This window comes from Monomorium pharaonis, chromosome 3 (assembly GCF_013373865.1).
Source record: "Monomorium pharaonis isolate MP-MQ-018 chromosome 3, ASM1337386v2, whole genome shotgun sequence".
NCBI lineage: Eukaryota > Metazoa > Arthropoda > Insecta > Hymenoptera > Formicidae > Monomorium > Monomorium pharaonis.
This window is the reverse complement of record NC_050469.1, coordinates 4,670,818-4,686,517: the sequence shown is the minus strand read 5'-3', so window position 1 is coordinate 4,686,517 and position 15,700 is coordinate 4,670,818. Positions and strand designations below refer to the sequence as shown.

Genomic DNA, 15,700 nt, shown 5'->3' with positions numbered 1-15,700 from the left:
CGTACTGTTGGCTAATGTCTGTTGACTCGGGCATAGTTTCTCCTTCAACCAATCCATATTTTGAGGTACCGACTTTCACCTTTTCATTCCCGGTTCGAATCTCCTTGTCGCACAACGAAGTAGTGCAAATCTTCCTTGAGGTTATGGCACTCAAACGCACGAACGCCGAGATCAGTCGGCCATCGGCCAACACGCTTTCCCGTAATCCGAGAAATTTTGCCAACCCTAGCGCAGATTTAATCATTTTGATTAATTAGTCAAATGTCACTCGTTTTCATTCACAAGGTAATGTCGGTGTGAGTAAATGGAGCAGATAAACAATTGTGCAGGCAGAGGCAATGGAGGCAAACGATGAAACGATCGCTAAGCTGCTGCCATCTTTACGCATCCCACGGCACCGCGAAGACGATAACAATACCGACTCGGTATAACGCCGCGCATTTCGAAACAGCTGATTTATCAATTCCTGGCGACCTCTCATACGTGATTCGGTTGAACTCTCGACAAGACCGGTCGGTATTTCCGATATCCTCTTTAACAAAAAATCTATATTCACAAATATAAATTTATATAATTATGTATAAAATATGTTTCTTCCTTTTGTATAATCTCTATTTATATATACAAGAAAAATAATAAGAAATTAAATTAAAAGGTATTTCAAACAATAATTTCGTATTTTTTTTAAGCGTTAGTAATAAAATTTTGAAGAAATAAAAACAAGTGTGTATGTACAATCGTATGTAATGTGTATAAAATTATATGTAATTATAAATAAAATATTATATAATGTATCACAATTTTTGGTAAAAAAAACTACTACAGTCATTTTCTAAATATTATTTTCCTATATATATATATGTATATATTATATATAATATACATATATATGTATAGATAGATAGACACACACAGATAGAAAACACACATATTTTATATCTGTAATCATATATATTTATATTTAAAATCTATATAAATTTTTAATACTGAGTTTCTAATCTGAATAATGATATGCATGTCAAACCGATCGTTTCAAGCATTTGAAGATTGATCTCGTTCGATATTTACATTTATTATTGCGATATATATGGAGATTACACAATGCAACAGATGGATAAATTCCATTCGTTTTTCTCGAATTTGTTCTATCCATTGCAAAATAAATTTGTCATTTTTTTTTCAAACAAACGTCATAAATTTTATCAAACTATTAATAAATAGTTAGTAAATCGTAAAATGCAATATTTAATCACTCACATATTCATAATTAATCGTCTATTGAAAATGATATTTACTAACAAAACTAATAAAATTTTGGCAAAACACATAATAGTAAATAAAGCAAAGAAATGGCAAAATTTTATATTTTTAACTGTTACATACTACATAGTAATGTTTTTTAAGGAGAAATACATGCTCTCTGTGCAAAACGTTCCTCTTGAGTATGCGAGTCATACGGAATTTTTTGTCCCGAGACAAGGTTTCTTGAGATGAGAATTTTCACTGTTTATCCAAACCAGTAAAAAAGTAACAATTTTTTAGAAAAATTATTAAATACACTACCGAAATAGATGATAAAATGTAACTTCGTAAAATTGCGTATCGTTCATTATCCCTCTATGTAATTATAAATTGCTAAACTAAAATAAATTTTTTTTTTCTTATTACTAATGTATTGAGAAATGATAAATTGCACTTTAACCACTTTAAATGCTCTTGTCTCACGTAGCTTATATTATCAATGTATTCGATAGCTTAAGTATTTCGGTTGTCAATCAGCAAAAATCGGTATAGTTTTTCATATTTTATTCATTCTTGCAAACAACCTTAAAAGAAAATTATATTACATCGCAACATAATAACACATTGCAACATATTGATTACATTTACGCATTCAATTATAAGTAATATGATACATCAAGTTATACCGATGTAGAGAACGTTTATTTTAATGTGCGTGCGTGTGTCTGTGTATCAATATGTTTATAGCCGTATTAAATTAGTAATGTAATTGAATTTTAGACAGGTTATCTCAAATAGAAATTGACTTCTTTTTGTATAAATAACATAGCAATGACAATTTCCATGCTTCAGATTCATTATCATATTACATAACTTTTGTTATTTATACACTATCCAATTACATATTATTTACATATAAATTAATATAGTCCGTCCTAAAAACAAAAATACATATAAAATAAAAATTTCTTTGAAATAGTAATAAAAGAATTAGAAAAAATTTCTACATTTTTATAAACTTCAGTAAAAGTTATTGTGTACGTATACGTATGGTTTATCACGTAAAATACTAAAAGAGTAATATGATAAAGTTAAGCAACGATTGTCATGTTCGATTGTCTTCTTCGTTAACACTTTCATATAAATGTAGCATTGAATTAAACGCTTCTCTATTCGCCAGGAATTCGATGAGAATTTGCTGTTAATAGAACTATTTGTTCACGGCATTAAATCTGTTGCTACGGCTCTCGATTTCTTCCATTAACGTAGCCCCTCGAATGTCCGAAACAATGTGTGCAATTTCAATAGTGTGGAATTACGTATTAGTTATCATTAGGTAGATTGTGTTACAGCCATTTCCCTTACGAGCCATTTCTGGTTCGTGGCTTCCCCGTTTGCAATAACACATGAATAATGCTGCTGCGATAGTATTGTGTTCCGCACAAACGTGTAACTCTTACTGCCATGCACCTTTGTTAGTTAAGAAAATTTAAATGACTAGTTCAAATGTACATAAACACGTGCGCATGTATTGTTTACAAATTTAAACAAAATATACATATTTGTACAGAAAAAAGTGCAATTACTTAAATGATCAAATTCTCATTAGTCTTCCACATTAAACTGGCAATATTGACATCATTAAGCAGAATTTAATACTTTGCAAAACATTAATTGTACACATTTTATGCGATTTAATATGTAATATCCGGAAATATATTTATTTGCATCTTAATGCTTTGCAATGAAAAACATCGCGTCAGACACGAAAATAACAGATATTTAAATAATTTCATGTATTTTAATGCATAAATACTTTTTCCTTTCCAATTGCACTTCAATTTGAAGTTCAAAGCAGAAGTTCTGAAGGTAATAATCGCGATATTCTACCAAGAGGGTACTTAAACTTTCATGCATTTTTAGTTGCTCAGTAATATAACAACGTCATGATCGTTATGTGGAGAATAAATCTACTGCAAGTTACATCGTGCATACTAAATATACACGAAGGAAACGATTCATACTTGGAAATTAATGGCGCTGATTCGGTGCTGGCTTTGTAGAGAGACTTTCAAAATGGGATCTAGCTCTCATGTACAGAATTGCGCATGCTCAACAACGTTGCTTTCTTCTCTCTCTCTCTCTCTCTCTCTCTCTCTCTCTCTCTCTCTCTCTCTCTCTCTCTCTCTCTCTCTCTCTCTCTCTCTCTCTTTCTCTCTCTCTCTCTCTCTCCATTTGCGGGTACTCTCAAATTAATTACGGGACCCCTCTCATTTACGCAGTTATTATGAACCTTACCTAAGATCATTACTGAATTACGTCCGGAGAGCTTCGGGGATCTCCCTCTACCTGTCTGCATACGCGTCTGGCATACACACTTCGTCATGTATCAATAGTTTAGTCGTATAAATGCCTGTCCATTTTCCCGATACTTGGCATAAATATTTACACGAACGAAAGGCAAAGAAGTATCAGCATTATTTTTGTAAGAGTGCATAAGCCACCAGCAGAGCGCAAAAGCCATTCGATACCGTAAAATTCTAACACACGAGTATACAAATGGTCTTTGCATCATTATTTTTATTATTAATATTTTGTAGAATTTATAAATGTATAATTTTACTTGAAGCAGCACTACCTAGTAATATTGTAAAAATTATAAATATTTAAATCATTATTTTAATATGGTTTTTCTTACATTTCTTAAATTATAAAGATCGTCATTTGAAGATCAATGCATATAAGAATAAAAAATTTCTTACTAATTGTTGATAGATTAAGATAGATTTGACTTTAATTAAACGACACGTTTCAACCGTGTATAACACATCTTTTCATTCTTCTTCGCGCAACACGTGAACGTTTTCGTTTCTCCTCGGGCGATTGCTAAAAACCGATGTGCAAAAATGGGATTTCCTCCATCGTTCGCATATTCCGCCTCTTTCCTCACTTGACGTCATTGCGTAACGTCGAAGCGAAAAGTTTTATATCGGATTTAACGTCATCTCGGCGACGGTAGTGTCGACGAGCGAAATTTGGTTTTCAATACAAAATGGGCCTCTCCGGAGGAACAGCGGGCGCATCGATAGAAAGAAAAACGGAAGGGGCAGTCGTGGGAAAGTCAGCAAGCATTCACGGCACTCAAGCTCGGTTTATCCAGGGGAACGGTATCGAGTATCCGTTGTACCGTTCTCCCCGTCGTCGTTTAAACGCAGTCGGAGTATTCCATTCTTTGAGGGCCCGCGGAGTTTCCCCGATATTTCTTAAAGCAGCCACGATAGATCTCGTGTACCCGTTTTATCCCACTACTTTTCTCAGTTTCCCTCACATATATCATAAGGTTCCCGATAATCCGCAGGAAACAACACGCCCGAAAGCGCAGTTTTTGAAGTCGACTCCGCATTTACGGACGGTTCGCACATTTCACATTCACTACTTTCAATATTGAAGTACCAGACAACAAAATAATGCAAAGTACCTCCTCGCAGAAGGATGCTGATTGCTCAACTACATGTTTCCAAAGTTGCACATCGTGACTGAAAAAATTCAGCATATGTTTGATGATTTCTCAAGCTTAATTCATACTGGCAGTTATAAATGTAAAATAATCTGGATTGAAAGAGAAATATATTTAAATAAAAAGAACAGTAGTTTTTATAATTTTAAATAGAAATCTGTAAATATTTTTATTTTTTAAAAAACTCGTTTAAAGTATTATCTCTCCGTTCTACAAAAGAGTAATATTCCATTTCGTATCTCATTTGTTCCAGCTTTGGTTGATTTTCTATATGTATATAAATACTTTTGCGAAATCGACAGAATAAATATAATCGAGCGAAAACTGCGTTTAAAGTATCGTTAAAAATAACTATCTATAGAATAGTTGGCATTGTTATACGTCGTTCTTCCGTTTGAATAAGGCAAGACGATCCAACTGTAAGTAGGTATCTATTTTTCGCTTTTTATATATCGTTCCGCTTTTATTATTGCATATTTCATCGCCTTTCTTGAACGGGATGCGATAGAATAAAAGAACGACTTTGTTGTGAAAAATGTTAAAATTATTATTCCGTTCCTTGGAAGAAACAACACGATTCGAAAGCTCGTAGCTCCCGAAGTCGTCGCTCGCTGAGATCTTATTTACTCGTTTGTATCTACGAGATTCCAGTCTCTTTCTCTTTATCGCCTCTCTCTAAATCAATATAACGAGCATGATTCGAGAGTAGTTGCGTGTATAAAGGATATCAGTCTATATAGTTCGCGAAGCAAACATAGTTGAAACAAAATAGTTCTGTTCTTCTTTTCTATTTATAGAATGAATCTGAAGCTCCCGATATTTTCTGTGCACACATATACTTCGAGAACATGTATTGCTAATTAAATATCAATTCGTAAATTGCAGTTTGCTTATTTGCACAACGTTACTTAACGCGTTAAAATAAATTTATTAAACATATTATTACACACACAATACGTACAATATAATTATGTGATCAGAGTTTTGTTAAAAAATCTTATTATTTCTTATTATAACGTATATTATATGAGTGTTATAATATAATATTATTTAAATACCACAAATATTGTGTTGCATACATTAATAGTAATAATGTCTCTTGAGAAATGGCTCTTTACATATCCACCAAAAGTCTCAAGTCTATAAAACTTTAAAGAAGTAAATCGTCTCTCTCCCTCTATTCCCTTCCTTCCGCCCTTACCGTTCCTTAGCTGTGTGGCTCTCGTTACGGGACTACCAAAAGAATCCGGGATGAAAGGGAGTTATGAACCAATCGGGATTCCCTACCTTCTTCGTTATTTATTCAACGACGCTACATATACGCACGCAGACTAAGCCTGAATATTTTATGGTAACTGTGTTACGTGCGTCTGCGCCCCAGCAGGCATTGCGATTTGCGTTTGACGATCGTCCTGATCGTAAAAATTGTTAAAAGTATATCAAAACCGCTTGCAGGTTTCCTGTCACTGAGACTTCGTCCTCAGTGGAAATTCCACGACGAAACTAAATTAGATGCTGAAGGAAAACAAGCTGTTCAACTTAATTTTATTTTACTGATTGTGAATCTTAAGATTTTCGAGAATAACACAGCAAATGTATATCCGATCGACCTAATTTCAATCGACTGCTACAATATATATATGTATTATCAATATTTTCCCTTTTACTATTAGTTATTTATAAATCTCAAACTTTTAGCATATATTTGAAAAGCACTTTTATTTCTGTGCAAAGCGGAAACGGATGGCATCGATATCTTGAAATAAAAAGAACCGATATCCTTTGTTGTTTGAAAATATAACATGCATGTATATTGATGTACGACGATGCTCCTATCTTCAAGTAAAATGAACTTTTAAGACAGGGTAAGGTGATACAATTTCGAAATCTTAGAATAGAATTTCATTTTTAACACAAAATACAATTAAACGTTTAAACTATAATATAATTAGAAAATTTGCAATTTAAAATTAGTTAACATCCAAACATAAAGAATAAATTATTGTTAATGTAGTCCAAATTATAATTAAATTTATTCCAGAAAATTGTTTGTAAATGTGCTGTAATAAGTACAATTTTGAACATAGCGTGATACAAAATTTGTCATGATATTTTTTACAAATAAACCATTTTTTTTAAGAGGATGCTAAACTGCTCGTCAAACTTGTCGATAACGTAGAGTCGTTCGTTTATTCTTGTTCATAAAAATATTTGGTAAAATACAAATTATGTAGCTTATACGTACAAATGAATGGCAAAAATTTGATCATACAAAAAACTTTTTTTTACGGCTTTTAATCGTAATTTGACGGCGTAATTTACGGCTTTTAATCTATTCTGAAGTGAGGGATGTGCATTTATTTGTATGTATAAACTACATAATTTGTATTTTGAAGCAAATATTTTTATAAACAAGGATAAAGGAATGACTCTACATTATCGACGTCGATCAAATTTGACGTCGGTTTAGTATCCTCTTAAAATCTAAATTTTATAATATCAAAAGAAATTAATAGAAAGAGAAATAATGTTATTATTAAATAATATTCAAAATTGTATTGTTGAGATTTGTACCTAAACATTCGAACACTATGTTCGAAAGTATAACTTCGAACAAAAAGAACTTTATAATAAAAAAAAATTTTTTTCGCACAACTTTTATATAGTAAAAATAAATAATTGATGATATCATGCAGTGAAATCAGAATTACCAAACTTAAATCTCGAAAATCTTCATTCAGAACAATTCAATGGCAAATTTAGAGAGAAACGTTCAAGTCATTAAATGAATTTTGATGACTTGACTCGCGCAATCTAATTAACGAACGATTTTTGCAATAAGATAAAACAAAAGAATTCTCAGGCACGGAGAGAGAAATTATAAAATCAATAGAATCTCTTTGCCGGCTCGTTCGCGCCGCTTTAACTCCCTTTTCTTACGGTACAACTCACTCTTTTCTTATTCTATCTTCCCCCCTGTTCTTTTATTAACGAGTAATCGCGGCAAGCCGAGACGAGATATCCTTTTTATTTGACTGGTGAACGTGTCATATACACGTATGTATATGTTTGTTTTAAATCTGTATGTGTATTTTGCATGTATATGTATAAAATTATAAAACATAATCATTTATTTAAAAATAAATAATATAAAAATATTTTATACGCTTTAAGTCGATCATTTTCCAATATTTCAAAACTTTTAAAAAATTTTTTGTTTTTCTTGTTATACACACATCTTTATTTATATTTTTAATAAAAATAATAAATATTGTATCCTCCTCTTTTACTTTCTAATATTATAAAACGTTCTAAAATGGTATATGAAAAATATTAATCTCAAGTACAATTTCAATTTAATAAAAATAGTTTATAATAATTTATAATAATCTATTTTATTTATAATACGAGCCAGTTGAATAATCTACGATCGCCGATCAATGACACCTCGCTTCACTGCCAAATCCTGGCCTCGTCCACACCTGCAGGTATGGACATTGGCTACAAGTAGAACGGTCGACGTTCTCTCTGGCACCCATCCTGTCGCTCGCTCTCTTTTTCTCTCGCGAAGGGTGGACACACACTCGGGCCTCGTCGTCGTCCCCACGAATTCCAGGGATCAATGCGTTGGTGCACCAAAACGCCTGCGCTACCCCTCCTTCGTATCCCTTCATCCCTTCCTATCGTCCCCTCCACGCCCGTACCACCCCAGCAGCAGCAGCAGCAGCAGCAGCAGCAGCAGCGGCGGCGGCGACAGCAGCAGCAGCAGCAGCGGCAGCAGCGGTAGCAGCGGTGGTGGTGGCGGCAATAGCAATACTATCACAAGCACGATATCGCGGTCAGCATGAGCTACAAGACGCCTTGCTTTCCACGCTGGTGGCACGGCGCTGGCGTGTAGCCCGGTGACCGGTGTAGTCTCTCGGTATGCCGGTGTAACCGGTTGTGAGTCGGGAGTTTATTCCCTTCGAGTGTAGGCAGAGGCTCGCTACCTTGCGATCTGCGATCCACTCACACTCGGTACTCCGTCCGCCTCTTCCACCACCAGCACTGTCTCCTGGTGCTCCCACCTCGACGGCAACGCTCCCTCCCGCTGTCGCTCCCTTCCGCGTGCGCGTCGCCCGACCCTCGGAAATTCTGAAAGCGGTTCGCGCCTGTGCAACGAGGGGGTGGCGAGGGACCGAAAATCGAGGTGAAAGGAAACTCCGCGGATCCGGCCTAAGGGTCTCTCCTAGGGCTGATGTGTGTCGGCCGTGCCCCCTCGCGTGTGCGTCCTGCGAGCGCGAAAAATTCATACACACGCGCGCGCGTACGCACACACACACACGTACACACTAGCGCGTATACCTACACATACGCGCGTGCATTCGCGTCCACCGTGTGAATACGCGTGTACATACGCGTGTGCCGTGGATATTCGTGACGTGGATTTCGTCAATATTTTCATTGTCCCCGAGCAATCGCAATTTCTCTCTCGTTTGCCTCTCGGCTGCCTTGCTGCCGCTCCGGGAAAAGGAAGGGTGTTCGTGACGCGCGAATCGGTTAACCGGGACCGCGTTTCCTTCATCTGCGGGATACGCGACGCCGTACGTGGTGACGTTCGATCGCGCGGTCAGTTCTCCAAGTGACACACTTTCATCCGCGAGGGAAGAGAAACTCATCCGCGGCGGGCTGACGGTGGTCTTGCAGCAGGAGGACTCGGATAAGTGTGATTGTCCACGAGTGCACGCGACAGCCTGCGAGCGCAGGTGAGAGTTTACCTAGTGTGACATGCCAGTGCATCATCGTCGAGCTCAGTGACCAACCCCAAGTTTTCCATTGGTGACTCGCGACCGATAACACGTTGTTTCCCTCGTCGTATGTTGCGTTAGCCAGCGGATCGTGAAGTGCGGATTAACTGGCTTTCGAGTGGTCTCGCCGCGCTGTTGGTGCACGTACGGGGATCCGGAGGATCGAGCCGCTTCCGGATCGGTGCGAGAGGGATCATGTGCAATCCCCGATTGCAGCCCTCTTTCGAGGGTTGAGTCGCCGATTCGGTGTCGTCCGATCGGCCGACACGAGTCCGCGAGTGTTGTGTTACGCGACGAAGCTCGTCGGCGGATCGTCTGGACGTCCCGAGGACATCCCTGCCGTGACGCGAGGTGATCTCGCGGAGGGGCTAACCGTGTACCACATTCTCGCACTGCAAGTGAGTCCCCCAAATCACTGCAATTTCGTCATTCTACGATAGTGATGTAACGCTTGCTCTTCTGTCTCTGTCTCTGTGTGTTTGGATTATGCGATTACGGATTACCAGATTGACGATCAACGTCACGCCGAAGAGAATTGATATTGATGGAAATCCGTCTAGTGAGCTATCGAATAAATGGATTCACATATCCATGATGTCCTCACCGAGCGATTTCGGACACTTGTCATTACGCGCGAGCGCGTATACAGAATAGAGGATTTTGTTAAATATTACACGTCAATGTTTCGTTACGTTAAATTAACGAGTCAAATTTGTATAAGACGTATCTGAATTTTTGCTTCTTTTTCAATTCCTTTTATAAACTACAATTCGCTTTTTCTTTAATAATAATGTTAAAGTATCTATAGCTTTGAAATTAATTCACAATTAAGATTAAAGCGACTTCTATAATTTGACACAATTTTTAGAAAAGAATCCACTTTATCAGTGTGATCAAAGGATTTCTAACGCATAGATGTAGCGGGATGTAAATTTTTACATATTGTGCTTCAAACGCACGATTTATTCAAACCTTTCCTGAAGATTATAATATTTTCAGCTATGCGTTACTGATTAAATTTTAAATGTAATTTTGAATATTAAAGTACATCAATCGTTATAATGCAAAAATAATAGCTCTATTCAAGAAGATAAGCTGTAGTAAAGCGCGATACAATATTACAACGACGATATTAAATAATAATATTGTAATCGAGTATAAAGCAAAAAGCCATCAGTTTCAGTTCTACTTAAAACGAAAGCGATTATCGTGAGTTTCTAATATCATTAACTCTCGTGATATACTCCGTAAGAAATTTTATCGTTCGCGATTTCATCATAAAACTATTAGGCCTCAGGGGTATATCTACTACCTCGATATATTCCATATCGAGCCTGTTCGTAATCGCGTAGACCGTTTCAGAAATTGTGGTTATCGGAGATGGTTAAGTGATAGATTTTTGCCACTCGTCGACTCCCCGCTAAAAAGTCCTCGATGCCCTTATCCGTTTCACAGAGCGATTTGTCATGATTAAAATCTTGAAAGGAATTTTCATCATGTTCAATTCGAATTACTACAAACCCCGATCAGACCTTCTAGACCTCTCTCTACAGATCTCGGGTATCGGTGAATTACGAAGCTTCCTATCGATGCGCATTGCACATTGTGCACGATCAAAGCTGCTCTCCTTGCCGTTTGTTTTTCTATTGTAAAACCCACCGCGAATCATAGACATTAATCTGTTCGATTATCAATGGCGGATTATCGTGGGATTCCACAATTGTTATTAGTTGAGCGAATACATTATCATCGCGGTAATTTCTCACGGTTCTCATGGTTCTGTGAAAATTTCATTTTTTTTGCGCCATCTTTTTTCAAATGCATTAGGTCATATATCACTTTGAATATGACGTAGTTTCTAATTGGGCACAAACGTACAATATATAAATTTTATAAAGTATAAGTAGCGTGGGAGGGTAATTTATTTCTTGGAACTCAAGGCCACTTAAATCGCTATAAATCCCGAGTGGATAAGCCTCTAACACGGAGCGTGACGTGCCATTGATCATCACGCAGCATCGTTCGCGTGGTTAAGGTCTTAATGTTTGTCTGATGCCACGTCGATTTTACTGATATTAACCCGATATGCGCGCACACATAATGCGGCGAGAGATAAGCGGTTTATTAGTTTCTAGTCGATCACTTGTTCTTTCTCTTATATGTGATAAAATATTTTATTTAAAACGAGTATAGTATAGGGTGTTTTTAAACACCTGCAGACATCTTCTATTTTTCACGCCGCTATGGAAATTCACATTTTAATCTAATTCTTTAGCTGTCTTTTATCCCTCAGCTAGATGAACAAGCTTAAATTGGACGACTAAATTGCATTAAATGTCAATTATCTTCAATAAAATATCACTGACGTGGACATTTCTTAGAAATAGAACTGTTTGCTCTTTTCTATTTCTGTGAAATTCACTTTGTGAGTGTGTGATTAAAATCAAAATGTAGATCTGCTACGATAAATTTACACACACACACACACGCACGTATAAGACGAAATAATAGAAGATATTTCAGACAATATACTAATGTGATATTCTGCAATTAAAATGATCGTAATGCACAACGTATAATCACAATGAATCTTATCTTCAACTACAAAAACTATTGACAGATTTAAATCTGTTATTATATGATATCGCTCGCGCTATTTCGCACAAGTCGTCAGAGAATTCCAGCTCATAGTGTCGAAAACTCGGTCACACTAGCGGCGCAGGACGTGTTATATTATACGAAAGCAGCTCGCTTCGGCTGCTCAACTTAACCACGTCGTCCTTTGAGGAGCGCCCTTCTTAATTTAATTTATTACACTATCCGTCGCGATTGTGAAGTTTCCGGATATAACGCTCCGTGAGCCAGGTCACAATAAATTTCGGGCCCTACGCGAACGGCGGAATATGCTTTCGCATCGCTATGTGATGTGCCATTGATCATAGCTTAGACACGTAGCTCCCGCGTAGCTCAAGGCCCGAAGCTTCGATGTAGTTACGTTAATTTTACGAGCCCTCCCAGTTTTCGTCCCCCCTCCCTCCCTTTCCTCAGGGTGTTTTGCTCTTCTAGGTATGGTAACACCGTCAGGAAATTACGTGCGGTAGTATGTCGACAAGTGATCTCCTCTTCTTCCATGCCTCTCTCTCTCTCTCTCTCTCGCTCTCTCTCTTTCTCTCCCTTTCTCCTCTCTTCCTCCTATCTGCCTTTGTTCTCGAACCGGATGTTTCCTATCTCTCGACTTGACCCTACTGTTAGTTAATATAACACACCGCAAAGTGCTCACTTGGAAAGATTATCCCTCTTTATAATCTATAAACTCTTCATTCGTATCGTATGTTGAGGCTCTAAGTTTAGTTATCTTATTAGTTGTTTTATCATTTAATTACGTTATCTTTCTTTTCACGACAATTTATAATTGGTAAAATCTTTCCGGTAGAATCAATATATATATATTAGAGCCAGTTGTATATTGCATACATTTACACACTTGTGCAACATCTGTACGTGTGTAAAATACAATAAATTACATAATTTGCATAATATATTATTATCATTTTCCATTATTACATCGTTTCGGAAGTTATAGGAAATATTTACCGTTTAAATTAATCGTTTATTATGCGTGCATCACGTTTCCGCTATTACTATATTCCAATATGTATTTTTGACAATAATATTACGAAGGCAAACGTGGTAGCAATCTGGTATATGAAAATAAAGCGTGTCGTGCACGCGATAGATACGTACATATAATTTCGGCCGGTATGTTGACGAAACTGTTTACACAGTCACTATCACCGCGCGCGAAATCAAACTATATCTATCCCCCCGTTACGTAATCTCCGCGTCATGCACTTACGAATTTCCAATTTCCGTCACCGGTACTTACATGCTGTTTCTACCTCGCCTTTACATAATACGTATACTTTACGTAGTTGCGCAAGCTACTCACCGAAGCGCAGGCAAGAAACCTCCTTGTCTATACGACCACCCCCCTGTCGCGGCGTGTCTTACGTTTTTGTTCGCGATATCGACCTGTCATTCCGTACCAAACTTGACTCTCGCGACAGGACACAATGAACATCAGTACCTCCTCTTTTCCCTCCCTCCCTCCCCCTCACTCCGGAACCCGGCTCCTTTCCCCGGATCCCTTTGTCTTCGCTTACGCGACCCTCGCCTTTGGACCGCAAGTCGAACGAGAGCAAATTAGATATCCATTAACGTCGACTGGCGAGTTCGAAGTCTTAATTGCAGTCAACCCTACGGTTGTTTGCTCACGAGCACGACTAACACGCGTTATATCTGTGCTACAAGGGTCTTGTCGTGCCGGTACACTGGGGTGTTTCCTCTCTGCTCGTGAAACGAGATTACTAAAAAGAGGGGAGTATGCTATACTCTCGTATAATCTGGAATAATCCTAGAATAGCATCTCGCGCATCGAGACACGGCTCGCGATGTGCATGAAAACTACGTCATGAGAAGTTATGGGTTAAGAACGTCGAAAGATGAGCTGCGAGATTGAAATTGATGACGTTGGCGTGTTATTATAGCGAAAAGAAGAGATAGAGATAAAAAGGACAAGAAAATGTACCTACGTTAATAATGTTTTTGCAATAGCAATAATTTCAGATTTTGTATAATCATAGCCCCAATAAAATGACGTAAGCTGCAATTTTGCAACGCAATAAAAAATGACAATATCTCTGCACAATTGTGTGTAAAGTATTCTTTTATACAATTTTTCTATGTAAATTATAACAATAAAAAATAAAACAATTTTTATTCTGTATAATTAAAAAAAATATTACATTCAATATTTTATATTTTTAACATCATTGACAACTATTGACGGCCATTCGAAATACCGTAGAAAACAAATATTTCGGATCATTAAAGTTCAAGTGTTATTCGAAATAAAATCGTAAATATTGAATATTCAATATTTATAGCTGTAACAATTCAAAAATAAATATTCAATGATTAATTATTTATAGTTTAATTCGAATGTTGCATAAATATTGTCTGTATTGTTATTATTATTATTATTATTATTATTAATAGTAATTGATAGTTTCGTATTTGTTACATCATTTATAAAAAACATAATGAGCAGAATATTTTGCAATATACCACTGTTTAATATAACTTTCATTAGATTGACTAATGATACCGCGGTGAAAGAGAGAGAGAGAGAGAGAGAGAGAGAGAGAGAGAGAGAGAGAGAGAGAGAGAGAGAGAGAGAGAGAGAGAGAGAGAGAGAGAGCTGTATACGATCAAATGAACCGTTTTGTGTGTAAAAATGGAACGTTGCTGTCGCAACTAAATAGAGATAAATTGGTCACGTTGATCCACGCGGGCGTTGACGATCAATGCACCAACGAATCGCTTAATGACATTGTCGGGCCATTATAGTCATTGTACGAATTCAACGCCAAATACACAACGTTCTCTCAGCTCAACGTACCGGTACTCGTTTAACATTCGCTTCTACCGTGAGTAATCGCATTACAGCGACCTATTTTAGATTCGCGGCTAATTCGCGATCTGAACACAAAAATTGGAAAACTCTCCTCGTTTTCCTGGCGTCTCTCGACCGCCGCGGAAAACAATGGCGCTTAATCGCGTTTCGAAAATCGCCGAGTAACGCAGCGCATTAAGCCTCTCTGCCGCCTGAAATCGCGGATATTAATTAACTGCTCGTGTCGGCCGCACCTCATTCCGTCGCGGAAAAGCACGCGGATGTTAATACGGCGGCGTTAGTATAACGGCGCGCAAAACGCCGGATAACTTCCTGAGCTTAATTAAAAGCAAAAGTTACACGGATAAACGTGGCACCACGCCGCTCGTTGCGTCTCCCCAAGATTTAATCCCCGGAATTTCTCGCGGTCATTGTCACGACCTTAACGGGAAAATACCTCCCATTATGGCTGTCATTTCGCTAATTTCTCATATCAATACTGTAGTGCTTTCGGTGTCTCGACACTTTGTACACTCGATCGCACACTGTGCATGCAGGTATTGCATAACGATCCGCGTACGGAGTCGATAACGACGATTCAAACTTTAGTTTCGTAATTACTCCTGCCACGCTTAAAACGTGAATTATAGCCGGTTTGAATAATTAAAGATGGATGGGAGTTAGCAGGATGGCGAAGAC

The 15,700-nt window shown here is 37.4% G+C and overlaps 2 protein-coding genes across 6 annotated transcripts in view; one reads left to right on the top strand and one right to left on the bottom strand.

Moving 5' to 3' along the window:
- The window catches only part of LOC105837301, a 115,007-nt gene extending 114,636 nt beyond the window's left edge, over window positions 1-371 (bottom strand). For all 4 annotated transcript variants that reach the window (XR_004962539.1, XR_004962541.1, XR_004962540.1 and 1 more), the window contains exon 1: window positions 6-371. Coding sequence is in view for 1 of the 4 variants with exons in the window: in XM_012681938.3 (XP_012537392.2) it covers window positions 6-244 (239 nt within the window). In the remaining 3 variants the exon portion in view is untranslated. The remainder of the gene's footprint in view (window positions 1-5) is intronic.
- Window positions 372-8,380: 8,009 nt separating this feature from the next.
- Window positions 8,381-15,700, top strand: part of LOC105837291 (zwei Ig domain protein zig-8) — a 296,303-nt gene continuing 288,983 nt past the window's right edge. Inside the window, exon 1 of one of the 2 annotated variants that reach the window (XM_036285009.1) lies at window positions 8,381-9,944. The gene's annotated coding sequence lies outside the window, so the exon portion shown is untranslated. The remainder of the gene's footprint in view (window positions 9,945-15,700) is intronic. The other variant, XM_036285010.1, reaches the window with a different exon arrangement.